This window comes from Ahaetulla prasina, chromosome 2, assembly GCF_028640845.1.
Source record: "Ahaetulla prasina isolate Xishuangbanna chromosome 2, ASM2864084v1, whole genome shotgun sequence".
In the NCBI taxonomy this organism is placed as follows: Eukaryota; Metazoa; Chordata; class Lepidosauria; order Squamata; family Colubridae; genus Ahaetulla; species Ahaetulla prasina.
The window spans coordinates 251,527,850-251,546,930 of record NC_080540.1 but is presented as its reverse complement, the minus strand read 5'-3'; the positions used below and the strand labels follow the sequence as shown (position 1 = coordinate 251,546,930).

Here is a 19,081-nt window from a genome sequence, read left to right as displayed (position 1 = left end):
TTAAGTCAATTAAATTTTAATTTAATTTAAATTAAATGTAAAGACATTTAGACAATATCTAATAGATGATCTGGATGGAAGAATGCACGTTTCTCATCTTTTTTTCAACTCTTTACATAGTTAATTACGATATAGTATTGTTTAGGACTGCCTGCAGTAATTGGGTATTTGGGCCACTGTTCTGCAGCACTGCTTGTCTTTCTGCACTAGGCAATTCTAATCAGTTGTTTTGGGCAAGGAGAGGTAATCCTTGTGGCCAGTCTGGGCACTGCTGCAGCGGATAGCCCTTTTCTCTTACAGTTTAATATTGACATGAAGTTGCTGGAGAGAAATGATATGTATGAGCACTTCAAGGTAGACCAAACTTGAACATCAAAGTTATGAATAGTAACACTCTTTTATTATAGAGATACAGTAAATTGGAATGTGCCTCCCTGCCTTTATTGTAAAGAAAACCCGGGAAGGATAAGTCTGAGTTGCATCTCCCCAATTCCATTCCTGTTTTGGACTTAGATTTGTTTTATCTGACTATTGCCTTGGTTGTGGTTCTTCCTCCTTTTCGTCAAGGTTGTTGACCATTATGTCGAACAGTTTAGATGTAGTATCATCAGCTGCTCTGTCTGGACTGGAGATGCTGTAGAGGTTCTTTCCTAGTGTCTTGATAGTATAAGGATATATATGAGAACAATAACACTTGAGATAAACCTAGTGTTAGTGTTGATACATTGGTGTTCTCCTATCCATCAATTACTGTTTGATGGAAAAACAACATCTTTGAAAGAACTGGTCTTGACTTGAGGCCCTTTCTGGACTCGGGGTTCTTACTAAACTAGCCACTGGAGTCTGTGATCAGGAAGATCTGCCCAACTGACTGATATGCCAGTTATAACCTTACTCGGAATGAGACGATCAGGCTACAATGACTCATGCCCTTGTCATTAAGAAAAAGGATTACTGTGGTGCAGTCTACATGGTGCAGCCTTTAAAGACTACTTGGAAACTACAAGATTGCAGTGGCCTAAGTTCTGACTGGCACTCACTATTGGCAGTATAAAACACTTGTTCTTCAAATCCTACACTGGCTCCCTATTGATTTCTGGGTAGAATTTAAAATGCTGGTTTTAACCTATAAAAGCCCTGCATAGCTTGAAGCAACTAAATTCTGCATCAAGATCATCTCAAGAGGAACTAATGTTCTGTTGCAATGATGACCTTCTGGAATAATCTCTCCATTGATATCAGGCTTGCCTTTTCTCTGAGAACATTCAGGAAACAACTAAAGATGGAGCTCTGCCATATGACATTTTCCGAGGGAATGGACATCCTGAGATTTTTTTTGCTATTGTTTCACATTTTAAATGTTTTATTTTTAAATCTACCGTGGGTGTTTCAATGCTGTATTTGTTTGACCTCTATTACCATGGATGTTTTATTGTTCCTTATTGCGGATGTTTATATTTTGCTCTAAACCATCGTGAGTCAGTTTATTGAATTTGGTGATAGGAAACAACAAGAAAGAAAGACATGGACACCTTTCTTACAATTTATTTTGGATGATATAATCATCAAGGCACAAAGGATGTTTAATGTAATTATTAATAATCTTAAACAGGAATCAATTTTCATATTAAACTACCTATAGTACGTGCTTTTATTAACTGGATTATTCTAAATTAGTAAAATAAGTCAACTAAAAGGTCTGCTTTTCTTCATAATAAAAAATAAATCAAAATATTGCAGTAACAATAACACATGACTTCATTGTGCAGATTTTTTTTTATCATTGTCCCTTGTGTTAAATTTCACAGGCTAAAAAATATTCACATGTATAAAAATATCCCTGAAATAAGCCTTATGTGTACGCGTACATGAAATTAGAGTCGATTTTCTCTTCCTTTGCAATCTGATAAGCTCCTCCAAGTTACCTTGGACTTTTGGGGGTACTCAAGAGTAATGAGTGAAATGGAAATTAGAGGGTGAGCAAGCGTGTGAAAAAACTATTATCATTCTAGTGTAGCTTTCCAAACAACCCTTCTATTGTCTTGAAAAGAAAACCTAGCAATGTACTTTTATTCCTAGTCAGCTAGAAGAAACACCTCTAGAACCATTTGGAATGATGTTGGAATATGCACACTTAGTAGTAGAGCAGAGGCCATGACAAAACACACTGGTTTCAAAATGACACATGTATCTCAATGTCATTATGCAATAATTATAGAATTATGTAATGGGTGGAAACTAATCAAGGAGAGAAGCAACCTAGAACTAAGGAGAAATTTCCTGATAGGTAGAACAATTAATCAGTGGAACAACTTGCATCCACAAGTTGAGAATGCTTCAACACTGGAAGTTTTAAAGAAGATGTTAGATAACCATTTGTCTGAAGTGGTATAGGGTTTCCTGCCTAAGTAGAGGGTTGGACTAGAAGACCGCCAAGGTCCCTTCCAACTCTGTTATTCTATATACATGGCTGGAAAAGATGATAAAACAGCACATTGATTTAATGCTGTGATGTGGCATTACACATGTCGTATTATTTGTATTCTGGTGCTATTAATTTTTGCCTTTCTTGTGTTGCCACTGAATATATATGGTTGATGGGCCATTTTTCTGAAGGAGTTGGAATTGGAGTGAGATAGTTTAGGATTATTACATAAGAAATGAATGAGGCAGCCAGGTTATTGGCTGAAACATTACTGAAACAGAGAAAAGCAATAAAATGGGGGAAAGCCTTTCATAATTTAGCATTAATTTAAAAACATTTATATTTTAGATTATTTCTTCTTCATCCTATAAATAAGAGATTTATTTTCATAAACACACACACAAAAACCAAAGAGTGAAAACAAAAACTGTTTTCAATAGAATTTAATTTTGAGCAAATTGAATTGGTTAAATATAGTTAATAAGAGTATGTAAACTTTAAAAAAATTTAGAAGAAAGTAGTTTGGATTTCATTGTGCTCAGTACTTTTCTTCTACTCATTAAAATCTTTTTCAGATCTGTCTGCTTTAGGAATTGATTTATTTAAGTCAATATGCCTCTTAAAATAGTCATAGCTTTATTTAGCCTTTCACTAAAAACGTTTTAATAAATAGCAAATAGCATATTGTTTAAAAATATAATACATTTATCTACAGTGGATTTAATCATTTCCATTCTTCCATGACAATACAATTTGTTACTAACTTTTGGAAAGGTTTTGGGAGGCAAATCCAATTTTTTTAGAGTTTGTTGCTGACAGTGGAACTCTAGTTATTCAGCTGTATTGTCCAGTTTCTTGCTCTTTTTCTGTAGTCAATTCATTGTACTGACCTTGTACTTCTCATGTTTCCTGATTTAGGATTGTGTGTGTGTGTGTGTGTGTGTGTGTGTATGTGTGTGTATATATATATATACTTCAGGAGCTTTGGGATTAGGTCTATGACTTACTGTGATAGATGTGAATTTAAAAAAAATATGTATTGGTATTGACTAATTGATTTGATTTGATTTATACTTCAGCTATCTACTCTGGTGAACACCATAGGACTACAAAAATAAATCATAATGAAAAAGCTCTGACATATTCTTGTCTTGATTTCAGTAAATACATGATTTCATATATTCACTGTACCAAAGCTGGACCCAGTAAAACATAATGCAGAAAATGACTTATTTCATGATTCCCTTTAAAAGTGTAAATGGAAATACTCTTAATACCTGAATTTTTCCTTATCTGGAATTAACTGTGATATAACAGTATAGACAATTTTATTGTTTTTAAGTTTCTAATTCTAGTAATTTCCTTTTTTATTTTCTGTTTTTTTATTTTGTTTGCGATTATAAGTTGTTTCACCATTTTTATGTTATATAGGTATAAATATTGTTCAGTAACACCTTGAGGTATTGAAAATTAAAGTTATGTGAATTGACACTGAAAAGATACATTCTTTTAGAAGAATGTATCTTTTCAATTCTTTTAAAACATACATTCCTCTATGTTCTGCAAATAAAAATGAAATAACAGCTTATTTTTGTTTATAAACTGAGATGCATAAATTGGATTAATAATATGAATTAATCTGAATACTAATCTGAATAGATAGAACCAAAAACATTAATAATTATATATTTTATCTTGATGCTGAATTGTGCCACAGATCTGAATGTAAACTTTTTAGGGATGTTGTATACTTTATCATCTCCATTACGGCTACAATTTGGGAAGAAAAAAGCTGTTTTGAGAAAATATACTTGGTCTCCATGCATATCAAGACAGTATGTATAGCAGCAAACATATACTCATCTGCATATTACAATTTTATTTATTTATTTATTTATTTATTTATTTATTTATTTATTTATTTATTTATTTATTTATTTAAATTTTTATACCGCCCTTCTCCCGAAGGACTCAGGGCGGTATACAGCCAAAAATAAAAACAGCAAGTATACAAAGTTAAAATATCAATTTAATATACCTATTCCATAAAGGCCGAATTAAAACCGTCAGATTGACCTAACCTAAAATACCCCATATAAAATTACCAAGAATAAAAACTTTAAAATTTAGAATTTAAAAAATCAGTCCAACCCCGCTTGAATAAATATGTGAGTTTTTAATTCCCGGCGAAAGGTCCGAAGGTCAGATATTTGGCGCAAACTGGGGGGAAGGTCGTTCCAGAGCGTAGGTGCTCCAACAGAGAAGGCCCTCCCCCTGGGGGCCGCCAGCCGGCATTGCTTGGCGGACGGCACTCTGAGGAGACAATTAACTATTACAGTGCATTGTTATTACAATGATGTGTTGTATTTTAAAAAAGAAACTCTTGACTTAAAATTATGGTAGTAAATAAATAGTTAATCATATAATTCAGACCCATCATAAGGACTAATCCACACATTATGCCAAATCTTAATACATCTGGGTTGATTTTGGTTTCACACATTCTGTAATATCAGACAATATGTTTCTGTAAATGAAACCATGGCTTATCAGGATGCAAGAATGGTGAACAGACCAGAGAACAAAGTTAGGAACAGAAGTAAAAAACATGCTGATTTTAAACTAGGATTATAATTCAGATGTGACTACCTGTATTAGATCATGTTGATATGATTACATAGGGATAACAGAAACATTCTGAACACTGCTAGTATATTCATTGTTGACAGGACAAATCAGCAGATATGTGGAAGGGGTAAACATTTTTGTTACTTCCTCGTAAACCTTTGGATTAATGTGGAGTAATACCTTTGTTTTCTGTTTCCCCACCAAACAGCTGACTTCATAAATTAACATTTGTGGTGTTCTATTCCACTACGTTGTTTATTTTCTGATCAGAAGAGTTTTATCTTGAATTGAATTATACTTGAATTGCTTGTTACCTAACTGTTTAATGAATCATTAGAATGAGATAGCATGAATGTTTATTTGCTATTTATATATATATATACATAATATAATTAAAAGATACATTTAAACATATAGCCAAAAAACTCCCATAACTCCTGAGCATGCTGATTATTTTTATTAAGAGTCGAAACAGATTGCCTTTCTCTATAATCTCTGTATAATCTATATAATCTGTATAAACTCTAGATCCAGACATTCTAAATTGCCTGTGCCAATTTTTATTTTTTAAAGTTTCTTCTTAACAACCATATATTTTCAAATGAAAAATATTTTCTTATTCCGCTAAAATGTGAAATATCCCTCTTTGCCAAGACAGAAATCTTTTTATCACAGAAGTTTATGTTGATAATAAAGAGCATCTAAATCTAAATGTGCCTATCCGATTTATCAAAATAGTTTATTTTCTAATAGAATATAAATGGCTATGCCATCATGATCCATATTTGATTTTGAGATTGAACTATATTAATCGCCTTAAAAAGTTGTTCCCTGAACAGTTAAATCATCTTTATGTGAATTTTATAATTATTTTAGACCAAGTAGAAGCCAGTGGTACAGGGAGTGGGTTGCTATTGGAGACTGATGTTCAAACACCAAATTCATATTTGTTTATGCTTTTTTCCTGTTGCACAGGAAAAAATGAGCTAGTTACATGTCTGAATAGGCCAAACAATATGAGTGTGGGATTGTTGTAATGATTTGTTTTCAATTGTAACAAAATGGTAAAATAGTAAATGTGATAGTTTTACTACTAGGGGCCTCATCTGCTCCCAATTTACCGGTAAATGCAGTTCTAGGGTTGATAACCTCACTCAATAATTGTATATCCTGTAGATGTTTATCAAATAAAATTGATTTATACTAAATACTTCAGCTTTTGGTAAAGGCAAACTTAAACACTGAAAGCACCAGATAATATGGCTACCAGGTTTTATTACTTATTTATTTACTTATTTATTTATATCCCATCTATATTATTTTTATAAATAACTCACAAAGGCAAACATATTCCATCTCCTGTTTTTCCCATAACAATAACTCTATGAGGTGGATGGGGAAGATAAAACAAGTGTATTTAATTAATTTTGATAAGAAAATTTAAGTATTGTAATATATTGATAAGACTATTTTCAATGAATTTGGTTGATTATTCCTGAAATACACCTAACCTTACACCACATCCAAGATATCCTGGGAGGATATCTTGGATTTGTTACTTAGAGTAAAAATGCTGGGTTGTTGTTGTTTTTAAATATTTTTTATTGATTGCCACATCATCAGTACAATCACATGTTGTTTCACCCATGTAAATAAATTAGAGAGCAATCATTACTTGACATTTTTGAAGTAAGGGTTTAAAATCTTTAGGAATGCCAAACTTAGTCACCTATTGCTTTTAAAAATATGTTCTGCACTCCGTTATATGTTTACCTGAGAGCCCTAATGAGTTAATGGGAATGTTTATTTCTAGATAAGTTTAAATATGCACTGATAATTCCTATTCTCATTTGCATAAAAAAAAGAGAAATAGAAATTTGCTTTTTAAAAACAGTTTGATTTTTCACTTCAGTGTATCAAAATGAATTTGTAAAAAAAGCAAATTATACCTTTAATAATCATAGATTGCTCTGAGTGCTTTAATTATCACCATTGAGAAAAAAGGAGCAAGAAAGCACAATTATTTCTTAGACCAGTGGCTAACAAATATATTGGTGACAAGCCTAATAGTAACAACATCAAAAACAAATCAGGTAAATACGAATAGTTTTAACCAGGGTCATATTTCATTTATGATTTTCCTACTCCATTGATCTTGCTGGAATATCGAGTATTCAGGCACAAAACAGGCCCAGTTTACATCATTTGCCAAGATTGAAACACATTTAAATGACAAGATAGGCTCCTTAGATTATCTTTTAGAGCACTGCTTCTCAACCTTGGCAACTTTAAGACGTGTGGACTTCAACTCCGGGAACTTTCCAGCCAGCATATGGAGCGGAGAATGCTGGGAATTGAAGTCCATACCACATGTCTTAAAATTGGCAAGGTTGAGAAACACTGCTTTAGAGAGGAAGTATTATTCAGAATACACTTTTTCATATTTTTTATAGCAAATATTTCTCTAATACTGAACGTCTGCATTTCTTTTCCAGTTATTTATGGTGGACAATGGAGCAGATGATTGGAGAATAGCCATGACTTATGAGCGCATTTTTTTCATCTGCTTGGAAATTTTGGTATGTGCTATTCATCCTATCCCTGGCAACTACACTTTTACATGGACAGCTCGTCTTGCCTTTTCCTATACCCCATCGACAACAATAGCTGATGTGGATATAATTTTATCCATACCTATGTTCCTGAGACTTTATCTTATTGCCAGAGTTATGCTTTTGCATAGCAAACTTTTCACTGATGCCTCATCCAGAAGCATTGGAGCACTAAACAAGATCAACTTCAATACACGTTTTGTTATGAAAACCTTAATGACAATATGCCCGGGAACTGTACTCTTGGTTTTTAGTATCTCCTTATGGATAATTGCTGCATGGACTGTCAGAGCTTGTGAAAGGTAAGCTGCCATAAAGTATACTTTATGATTGGTTCAGTGATATTTTGTACACATTTTGCTTTCACCACTGCTTATCCATTTGAGTATTCCCTTCTAATGGATGTTAATTATTTTTTGGTTTATAACTTTTTGGTTCCTTACAGTTTTAATGTCTTATATTTAAGCATTTGAACGAGAAGATTAAATTGTAATTTCCTCTTGCTATAGGGTCATTTACTGAATGTAATTTATTTCACTTCCAGTTGAACTAGTATTTAATTCTTCAGAATCTAGATACATTTTATTACAACTTAACCCGAGGGCAACATTATACAAGTGGAATTGGAATGCAGCTCAAACAAGGAGAGGTCCTTGAGTTGTCCTCTTCCTACTAGAAAAGAAATGATTGCAGCTTTTGAAATAAATAAACATTATCACTATATGGAGCTCTCTAACAACATTGGTCAGAACTCTCCAACAATAATAGGACAGGATAGAATGTTCTAGGAACAAATCTTTCACAGAACTGCATGGAAGGTCCAAATGAAGTCACCTTCACCTGTAAGGTTACATCTGTAAAACTCTGTAAGTTTTTTTCCACTGCTTCCTCCACTGTTTACTTAATCAGAAAATAATGTTCAAAACTGGAGTAATTGAACTAAGGACTGATAAGAGATATCAGATTGCAAGCACCCATTATTTATCATTTTTGGGACAAACCTGTAAATGGTTGTAGTCACTGATTGTGTTAAACATTTTTTTTATTGTTACGAAAATTATATTTATCAAGAATAGAATAAAATAGAATAGAATTTTTTATTGGCCAAGTGTGATTGGACACACAAGGAATTTGTCTTGGTGCATATGCTCTCAGTGTACATAAAAGAAAAGATACGTTCATCAAGGTACAACGTTTACAACACAAATGATGGTCAATATATCAATATAAATCATAAGGATTGTCAGCAACAAAGTTACAGTCATACAGTCATAAGTGGAAAGAGATTGGTGATGGGAACTATGAGAAGATTAATAGTAGTAGAATAAATAAAACATACCGGTATCATTAAAAAAAGATTTAGATGATTGTCAGTAGTCTTAGTATCCAAAATTGGACAGAAAAAGAAAACAAAATCAAACAAGGAACTATTTGCATTGTTACAACCGTGGACCAGAATGCAATTACCGTATATACTCGAGTATAAGCCGAGTTTTTCAGCACGTTTTTTGTGCTGAAAAACGTCCCCTCGGCTTATACTCGAGTATATACGGCTTATACTCGAGTTTTTTTCTTTTCTTCTTTTTTTCACATTATACCGGATGGTGCAAACTTGGCGGGCTTTTGCATTAGCGCGGGGAAGCCCTGCCGGTGCAGTGAGAGGGCGGGGCGGGGGAGCCGCCAGCCTTCTCGGCTGAGGGAGGGAGGCTTTCCCTGACCGGTAGCTGCCTCATTTCCCTCCCTCGGCTTATACTCGAGTCCCCAGTTTACCCCAGTTTTTTGGGGTAAAATTGGGGACCTCGGCTTATACTCGGATCGGCTTATATTCGAGTATATACGGTACTATATGTTCCCACTGAAGGGAATACAATAGCAGTCTTTAAATATTTGAAGGGTTGTCATAAAGAAGGCCAAAATCTATTCTCTACCAAGCAGGACCGGGAATAATGGATTGTAGTTATGGGAAGATTCTGGTTGAATATTAAGCAAGAATGTGTAACAGAACAGTTGACAATAGACAATTACCAAGGGAGTAGCAAGGTCCTTTATAATGAATGTGTTCAAGTACAGGTCAGATAGCAACCCACTGAGGATATCTGAATTTTCTTGAGCATGGGGTGGATGACTTATTGCTTCCCTTCAGTCCTGTGATGTATATTAGTGATCCCAGTGGACAAATGAGTAGGAATCAGTTGGATTCAATCTAATTCTATGAGTTTTTTCGCCTTGTTTATAGAATAAATATTGCTAGAATGAATGTTCCTAGCATTCATTTTTATAAAAAAGATCACTGTGGCCCATTATATTTCTTTTGCTGATCTAAAACATTGCCTTGTGAAAAACTGCAAAAATGGTAATTTGCAAATTATGGTTGTTGTTTTTTTTAAAAGTCAAAGCTTATTTTTAGCATGATGCTAAGAGAATTTTATTTAACTTATTTCCTTTAATTATTTGGAGCTGTATATTTCATGTCCTCCAAATCTTGCTGCAAATATTCTGCTAGACATATTGGTTTCCAAAAATGCTATAGTAAATCACTGTCATCTGGTCTGGGTACAAGTTCTTAATTAACTTTTTTTAAAAAAATAACTATGCATAGTAAGGCAACATCATGAAAAATATATTTGACTAATCAGTTTCCACATATTTCTCAAGTCATTGACTTACACACATATATTTGAGAATACATTTCATTTATTCGCTTTTGAAAGACTGTCTAAAACTGCATTCAGCAGTCAAATTATTTTTGTTCTATTTCTTCTCTTGGAAAGAGAAAAAGATAACAAGCTGGTATTAGTTAGTTACCAGCTCTTAATTTAATCTATCTGATCCAGTAAGGTTAATTGTCAATGCTCAAATGCAAAATAACAATCCTAGTTTTTTATCAGCAGCTATCAAAGGATAAGGAAACAGAGCTTGGTGGTGGAAGTCCATAAATGGCATGCTTCTTGCATTCACATGCAGAAGATACAAAATGGTTATTTTACTTGGTTATTTTATTTATGTAGGCTTATATATCATTTAAAGAGCCAGTTAACTATAGTAGTTAAGACATCTGTCTAGAAACGGGAAGACGTGAGTTCTAGTCCAGTCTTAAGCACAAAGCCAATTGGAAATCCAAATTCATATAAACCATAACTTTACTGTAGGAAGGAATCCAATCATGTCAGTTGCCAGAAATCTTTTGGAATGGGCAAGTCTTGCTGACTTTTCTAAACCCCTAAGCAGGCCTGCCAAATTTGCAGCCCAGGGGCCGGATGCATCTTGTGCAGGCCACGCCCACTCCGGCTCCACAAAGGCAAAAAATGTCACGATATGTCGCGATATGTCACGATATGTCACGTGATGCAGTTGAGTTTGACACCCGTGCCCTACAGAATTGGTGACTGTGTTATCTTAGGAAGATCGTCAACTATTCCAAAGAAGGAAAGCAGACAGTGGTATGCTGGCATTGGCTTGCTGCAGCTTGTGAGAATCGATTGTTAAATTTTCAGTTTGCAAGCCAATTGACAGCTGAGGTCAGCCTCAGCGTCTAATGGGCCAATCAGCTGTTCTGTAGCTAGCTGGATGGCACAACTATGAAGCCAGGAGAATTGATTTTAAACATTTAGGAGTATACTCTTCTTTCTTTTTCTTTCGAGGTCCTCTTTCTTTTTAGAAAGGTCATCTTCATTTCCTCTAATGATGACACTTTCTCAGAGTAGGTATCTGAAAGTAGTCCTCCTTTCCATATCTTATTGAAAATACAGAAAACAGGTTCTGGGTCATGTTGGACTTTTATTTATTTTTATTTATTTATTTATTTTTGTCACACAGTTTATATAAGCATAAGCATGAAATAACTATACGATATATAAGCACATATATAAGCATAAGTATGTAATAACTATATTAATTGGATATAATGAAAGAGAACATTAGGACAGGAACAGTAGGCACACTTGTGCTCTTATGCACGTCCCTTACAGACCTCTTAGAAATGGGGTGAGGTCAATAGTAGATAGTTTTTCGTTAAAGCTTTGGGGATTTTGGGAAGAGACTCTTTGGGAAGAGTCAGGTAGTGTATTCCAAGCATTAACAACTCAGATATTGAAGTCATATTTTCTGCAATAAAGATTGGAGCGGTTAAGATTAAGCTTAAATCTATTGTGTGCTCGTGTATTGTTGCAATTGAAGCTGAAGTAGTCTTTGACAGGAAAGACATTGTAATAGATGATGCTATGAGTTAAACTCAGGTCATGTTGAAGGCGGCATAGTTTGAAGTTTGAAACTTTGAAGGTTTCAGGTCAACATTTTGAGTTGCACCCAGAATTCCATATTTAATTAATGCAGCTCTCACTTTAGTAGTATAAGTGGGAAAAACTAGATACCTGTAACAAATTACACAACTGAATTTTGGGTCAGTTGTTGCTTTTTTTTTATTATTTGAATTTATATCCCGCCCTTCTCCGAAGACTCAGGGTGGCTTACACTGTGTTAAGCAATAGTCTTCATCCATTTGTATATTATATACAGTCAACTTTTATTGCCCCCAACAATCTGGGTCCTCATTTTACCTACCTTATAAAGGATGGAAGGCTGAGTCAACCTTGGGCCTGGTGGGACTTGAACTTGCAGTAATTGCAAGCAGCTGTGTTAATAACAGACAGACTTAGTCTGCTGAGCCACCAGAGGCTTCTGGATAGTCTCCACCGGAAGCCTCACATGAAGTGGGTTTCAGTACTCAAACTGAAAGATAATCAAGCCATAATTGATAGGTCCATGGGCCTTCTGATCCAGGAATAGGTCACACTGTAACTGGCATATAAAATGGAGCCTAAGGGACCTTCTGGCAACAGCTGCCACCTGGTCCCAGATTATTTATCAGTTTGGCACAAGGAATTCCAACACTGTTCCAAATGAAAGAAAAAAAAAAGAGGATTATCACTGGCCTATGTTGATTTCTGAATCCACCCTTTGGGGACTGAACCTGAATTTCTTTATTATGCTTGTATTCATGGGATTTCTTCATGTATCAATTCTTTTTCCCAACTAAAGAATATACAGTCTTTCTCTGTATTGAAAGTACCAGTAGTTTTTGATTTATGACCACAATGGAGACCTGGATTTTGGTTCCTAAGTGGAGTAATAAAGTGAGTTGTTTTGTGACTATAATCCCAACAATCCCCTTTGCTTTCATGTTACCAGTTATTAGCTGAGGACCCACATGCCAAGCACAAGAAACTAAAATGACACCATGAGTTGATCAAGGCTACCTATTTATTGCTGCATGCCTATTTACAAGAAACTCACCAGACTAACTGCATTCTGCTCGGAAATGGCCAAATAAAAGTTTCAGGGATTCTTTTTATTTATTTATTTATTTGTCACAACAGTATACACAAACAAATGTCATAGATAAAACAGCATATCTTGAAGAAATATATATATATATATATATATATAATTAAAATTATGCATCAACTATATTAATTGGATATAATGAAGGGAACAATAGGACAGGAACGGTAGGCACATTTGTGCTCTTCTGCACGCCCCTTATAGTCCTGTGCTTATAGTCCTTATAGTTCTGTGCTGCTTCCTGCTCTTCAAGGTTTTTAAGCTCACCCCTCTCTTCATATCTCTCCCCACACACATGCCTATCTCCCCCCTACACACATCTGTGTCCTTTTGGCTTTCCTGCACCCTGTACTGCATGGATCTGGGTTTGCTTGCTATGTACTAAGAAGCTGTAGCCACCCCACCCCATTGCCCTTGTTACTCTGCACTCTGAGACCTCTGCTGCCTTCACCATCTTCTTGTTCTTGCTGTTGCTGAGGCATATCCAACCTGGCTGTTAGACCTTCCTGGGATTGATTTCACACGGTGAAGAAATAAAACAAAAAACAAAACCCACACACCATAATGTCCCTTTGCAAAGAGCTTCTGGGCAGGTCTACAGCTGGCTGCACACTGTAAAGAGGGGGTGAGTATTGCTTTTGGCTCCACCCACCACCTTTGCTCTTAATGCAAAGCCATCTCCAGCCATGGCCAGCATTTGGGTGAGGCATGCCTCATTAGCAGCAGGAACAGGAAGATGATAAATGTGAGTTGGGGTAGTGATGTGTGGGGTGGCAGGGGATCAAAAGGGCATACATGGGGGTAAGATAAATAGATAGGAGGAGGTTGCAGGGTCCCTGCGATTGCAAGGGTGGATGGGCTTCAGAGTGCCAAATATTGATCACATGACTGTGGGGCACTGCAATGGCTGTAACTTCAGGCAAGAAGTCATAAGTCCTTTCATTCAGTGCTCTTTTAACTTCAGTTGTTGAATGAATGGTCGTATATCAAGAACAACAGAGGTGGGTTTCAGCAGGTTCTCACCAGTTCGGGAGAACCGGTAGCGGAAATTTTGAGTAGTTCAGAGAACTGGTAAATACCACCTCTGACTGGTCCTGCCCCCATCTATTCTCTGCCTCCTGAGTCCCAACTGATTGGGGGGAAATGGGGATTTTGCGCTAACTTCTCCTGGAGTGGGGGGGGGGGAATGGAGATTTTACAGTATCCTTCCCCTGCCACGCCCACCAAGCCATGCCATGCCCAGCAAGCCATGCCCACAGAACCGATAGTAAAAAAATTTGAATCTCACCACTGAAGAATAAACTATAAAAAGATAGAGCTTTTTTTCTGCAGCTGTAATTAAATTTGAAATTAAACTTTCTGTCAGTGAAGAGTGACCAAGCTCTCTCAGTATTTCTATCTTTATTTTTTATTTTTTCATTTTTGACATTGAAAGTCATGGCAGTGTTTAATTGTTTTCCTGTTTTTCTTGCTGAAGTTTTGCTTTAACTGTTAGCACTGCTGTCCTTTGATGTTTTTATTTCCTCTTTCATTGTGTTATACTTTTTCCTCTAGTGTAAAATGCTTTGATTATTATTTTAACAGAAAAAAATACAAAAATAAACTAAACTCTAACTACTTTAAGAAGAAAAACAGAGCATAAAGAAACTTCATAACATGAAACTGAAAGGGAAGTTATTTCTATTCTGCTGCCACTTAGGCTAATATACAGTTTGTTGTTATTAGAACTCAGGAAAGCATAACATCAGAAAGACTATTGTTTGATACAGGTCATCTCTAAGGTATTTTACACTATTTGGTACATACCTACATTAGTTGTTTTCATTAATGGCTTATCATGCTGCTTTTTAAACGATAAAGATTTTATTTTAAAAATTACAACAATCCCAATGCACGTTTATGAGTTTCATGTCAAGTTTACCAGTCCACTTTACCATGATGTCAGAAATTTTTTTGTTAGTTTCCTCCTTAACCACTGGATTGTCTATTAAAAAATGTAACTATGTATTTGCTTGCAATCTTTTAAAATGATTCAAAGGACGATGGTAATTAAAGAGCATTGGGAACTTTTATACAAACCAAGAGAGAAAGAATGAAACATTAGGAGTTACAGACTAGAAAGCACCAGAAAATATATTTAGCTAGAACAAAAAGAGTGAAGGGATAATTTTTAAAAAAATTCAAATAAACAAAACGCCATACCGTAGTTTAAAAAGAGAGAGATCTGTACGTAATGAACCAAGAAAAAAGAAGGATTGGGATAAGAGAAGATGAAATAGAACTGGTTTAGAACATAATTAGATTTTGATGAAAGAATGAATTTTGTTGTCAACAGACAAAAGCAATAAAGTTAGAAGGCTAAAACTACAAAGAGACTGAAACCATAACACAAAAGGTTTGAAACTAATACAATATTATAATGAGAAGCAAGATTTTTCTGAAGAAAAGGCAATTTGTATTTTGTTCTTCTGTCTGTCCTGTTACTGCAATATTATTTGGAAGAACACTGCTTGGTAATCTTTCAGAAATTTGAGAGTTACTTTTCTTAAATTATAAATAAAATTACTTAAAGTAACTATTTTCAAATAAAGCTGAAAATCAATTTCTTTTATAAAAGTGATCTTCATTTTAGGATCAATCTATTTAAATAATACCAAAAGAAAAACCAAGGAAAATATTATTTATTTATAAACATGAATTTCAACTAATGATTTTCTTATTATTTTCTTATTTCTTATTTTTATTAATTCCAGGCACTGAAATTAAAATAGTACATAAGATCAGGTTTCTTAAATGCTGTAAAAGTGATTGAGAAATAATGACTAAACAGTTCAAATATTCTTATTTCCACCGTAAACCATTACCCTTCGGATGAGTTTTTTTTGATGAGTTCCTGTTTTTAGGCAAAATGCTGAAATAGAAATACTAAGCACTAGATACTAAGAACTAGTCTTCTTTAAATGTCAATTTAAATAAGATCATAAATGCGGACCCTGTATTTACTATGGCTGCAGTGCTATACACCTGAGAATAGAGCTGACAAAACACAAGGAAGACATCTCCGTGAGAAAGTACTGAATTCACCTGATACTTAAATACTATCTCTAAAAAGATGAAAAAATGGCACAGAAGCTGCCAGAACATTATCATAGATAAGAACAGCAACATAGAGAGCAATATTCAAAGCAATACCTTAGTTATGTCAGCAAAATGCCATAAAAGAACTTGGCCTATCTCATGTTGTTGGCTGCTCATCTTTTTGCTGTATGTTATTTAAAAGCAAATACTCTGTTTTTGATAATTTTCTTAAACAATTATTCATCTATTCCTCATAGGCAACTAGTTAGTCTCTTAAACAAAATTGGGCTTAGAATTATGTCCCATACTTACGTTTCATAGGTATTATAGGCTAGCCATTATGCAAAGAAAAGTTATGCAGTACAGCCTTACTCTTGAATGGAGCAAAAGTAAGGAACCTGAATGTTAATGGTACTGTTATTACTTTGGTTTTTCTATGTTATGACATAGAAATGGTTGCAAAGTTTTTATGTGCCAGTATTATAAGCTCCTTTGTGTCATGGTGACTTTGATTTAGAGGGAAGTAGATATAGGAACTATTACCATGATCTGGAGCTGTTACCATGATCTGGAACTGTGAGGTGTGATAAAAAGATTTAAGTCTTCTAAAATGAAAGCAAACATCAACCCCAGACTATGCAGTCACTTGAGGACAAACATACAGCCAAACTTTAAATGATACAGCCAGCCATGCATGTTCTTCAGATGCAATAGAGATAGTGGAGCTATTAATAAAGATGAACAAAGACAAGGTTAAGTGAATCTTCCCTATCTACTACTCTTGCTCTTTTACTCTGTTGCTTCAGGCTGTTTTATGCTAACATGTGCCATATTGTAAATGAATTGAGCTTTGGAGAAAAGTGCTTGATGTTGGATGGAGGATACATGCAGCCATCACCTGTACTCTTACCTTGATTCCAGACAAAGCCCACACATAGAAGTTACAAACCATTGTCCCATAACCTCATGAGCCAAAATATAATTAATTAATTTGTTGATAGATTATATTTTAAATTCAGCTGATAACTATAGTTTGACAAGTTGAATTGCAAGCCCAAACACAAATTGTAAAACCAAGAAAAATGGTTTAGAACTATAACTAAGATCTATAATAAGTAGAAGGCTCGGCAGGACTAAATTGATAATCAAACTAGTTTTGATAGTAAATAAATTTAAAATAGGGCTGACTGGATTTTGTACAGCTTTATTTATAAATTGCAACTGAGGGATTGTGTTTGTTTGCTTTCATTGGTTTGTTGTTGTTGTTAGTTTCAAAGTCGTGTCCAACCCATCGCGACCCCATAGACAATGCTCCTCCAGGCCTTCCTGTGCTCTACCATCCTCTGGAGTTCATTTAAGCTCATGCCTACTGCTTCAGTGACTCCATCCAGCCACCTCATTCTCTGTCGTCCCTTTCTTTTTTTACCCTCAGTCTTTCCCAGCATTAGGCTCTTCTCCAGTGAGTCCTTCCTTCTCATTAGGTGGCCAAACTATTTGAGTTTCATCTTCAGGATCTGGCCTTCTAAAAAGCAGTCAGGGTTGATCAGTAGGACTGACCAGTTTGATTGCCTTGCAGTCCAAGGGACACGCAGGAGTCTTCTCCAGCACCACAGTTCAAAGGCCTCAGTTCTTTGGTGCTCAGTCTTCCTTATGGTCCACCTTTCATAGCCATACATTGCAACTGGGAAAACCATAGCCTTGACTATATGCACTTTTGTTGGCAGGGTAATATCTCTGCTTTTTAGTATACTGTCTAGATTTGCCATAGGTTTCTTCCCCAGGACCAAGCGTCTTTTAATTTCTTGGCTACAGTTCCCATCTGCGGTGATCTTGGAACCCAGGATCACTTGGAGCTTTCATTGGTTGATAAGATTTATAAATAGCCTATTGTATATTATAGTGAATTATTCCTAGCTATGTCTAATCTAATGAAGCATTGACCATTTCGAGAACTGTGAAGCTCTTGGAAACATTATTTTGGCTGAACTGGATGGGATGTATTTGAAGGGATTTTTATTTATATATTTATTTGTCAAACACAACAGTATATATAAGTATAAGCATGAAATAACGATATGAATTGGATACAATCAAAGGGAACATTAGGACAGGAATGGTAAGCATGCTGGTGCTCTTATGCACACCCCTTACAGACCTCTTAGAAATGGGGTGAGGTCAACAGTAGATAGTCTTTGGTTAAAGCTTTGGGGATTTTGGAAAGAGACCACAGAGTCAGGTAGTGTATTCCAGGCATTAACAACTCTGTTACTAAAGTCATATTTTCTGTCAACTTTCTTACCATTTGACTATCCAGATAAGCTCCGTTCTCACTGCTTTGTATCTCTTCCAGCTTTTGTATATTTAGCTGCTGAGCACTTTTTCCTCCTAAGCATTAAAAAAAGGGGGAGGGAAACTCTTTTGGCTTTCCCATCAATTTATTTTCTGAATTTGGGATCACTGATGAACAGATATAGAACTAACATCATTATGGCTCATTTTGATTAGATCAGAGGTGGTATTCAGCAGGTTCTAACCAGTTCGGGAGAACCAGCAGCGGAAATTTTGAGTAGTTCGGAGAACCGGTAAATACCACCTCTGACTGGCCCCCTTCTATGTTCCCAAGTCCCAGCTGATCGGGAGGGAATGGAGATTTTGCCATAATCTTCCCCTGGAGTGGGGTGCAATGGAGATTTTACAGTATCCTTCCCCTGCCCACCATGCCATGACCACCAAGCCACGCCCACAGAACCGGTAGTTAAAATGAATCCCACCACTGGCTTAGATTACTATTTTTAATTCATTTGCACATTTTTGTTTTTTATTTAACAAACTACAGACTGGGGGGGGAAAAAGGTAGCCTGAGTAAATTTGTTTTATTTTTTTTACAATTCTTTCAAAACCTGATTGTGCCTTCTGAAGAAGAAGAAAAAAACATGTCTGAATCACTCAGGCAAAAATGGTCTTTTATTACTTTTAAAGGCAGCATGTTTTACTCTTC

At 35.3% G+C, this 19,081-nt stretch overlaps 1 protein-coding gene across 1 annotated transcript in view; it reads left to right on the top strand.

Moving 5' to 3' along the window:
- Nucleotides 1–19,081, top strand: part of KCNN2 (potassium calcium-activated channel subfamily N member 2) — a 103,870-nt gene that overhangs the window by 14,405 nt on the left and 70,384 nt on the right. The window contains exon 5 of the mRNA XM_058166253.1: nt 7,549–7,967. Coding sequence (XP_058022236.1) covers nt 7,549–7,967 — 419 coding nt within the window. The remainder of the gene's footprint in view (nt 1–7,548; nt 7,968–19,081) is intronic.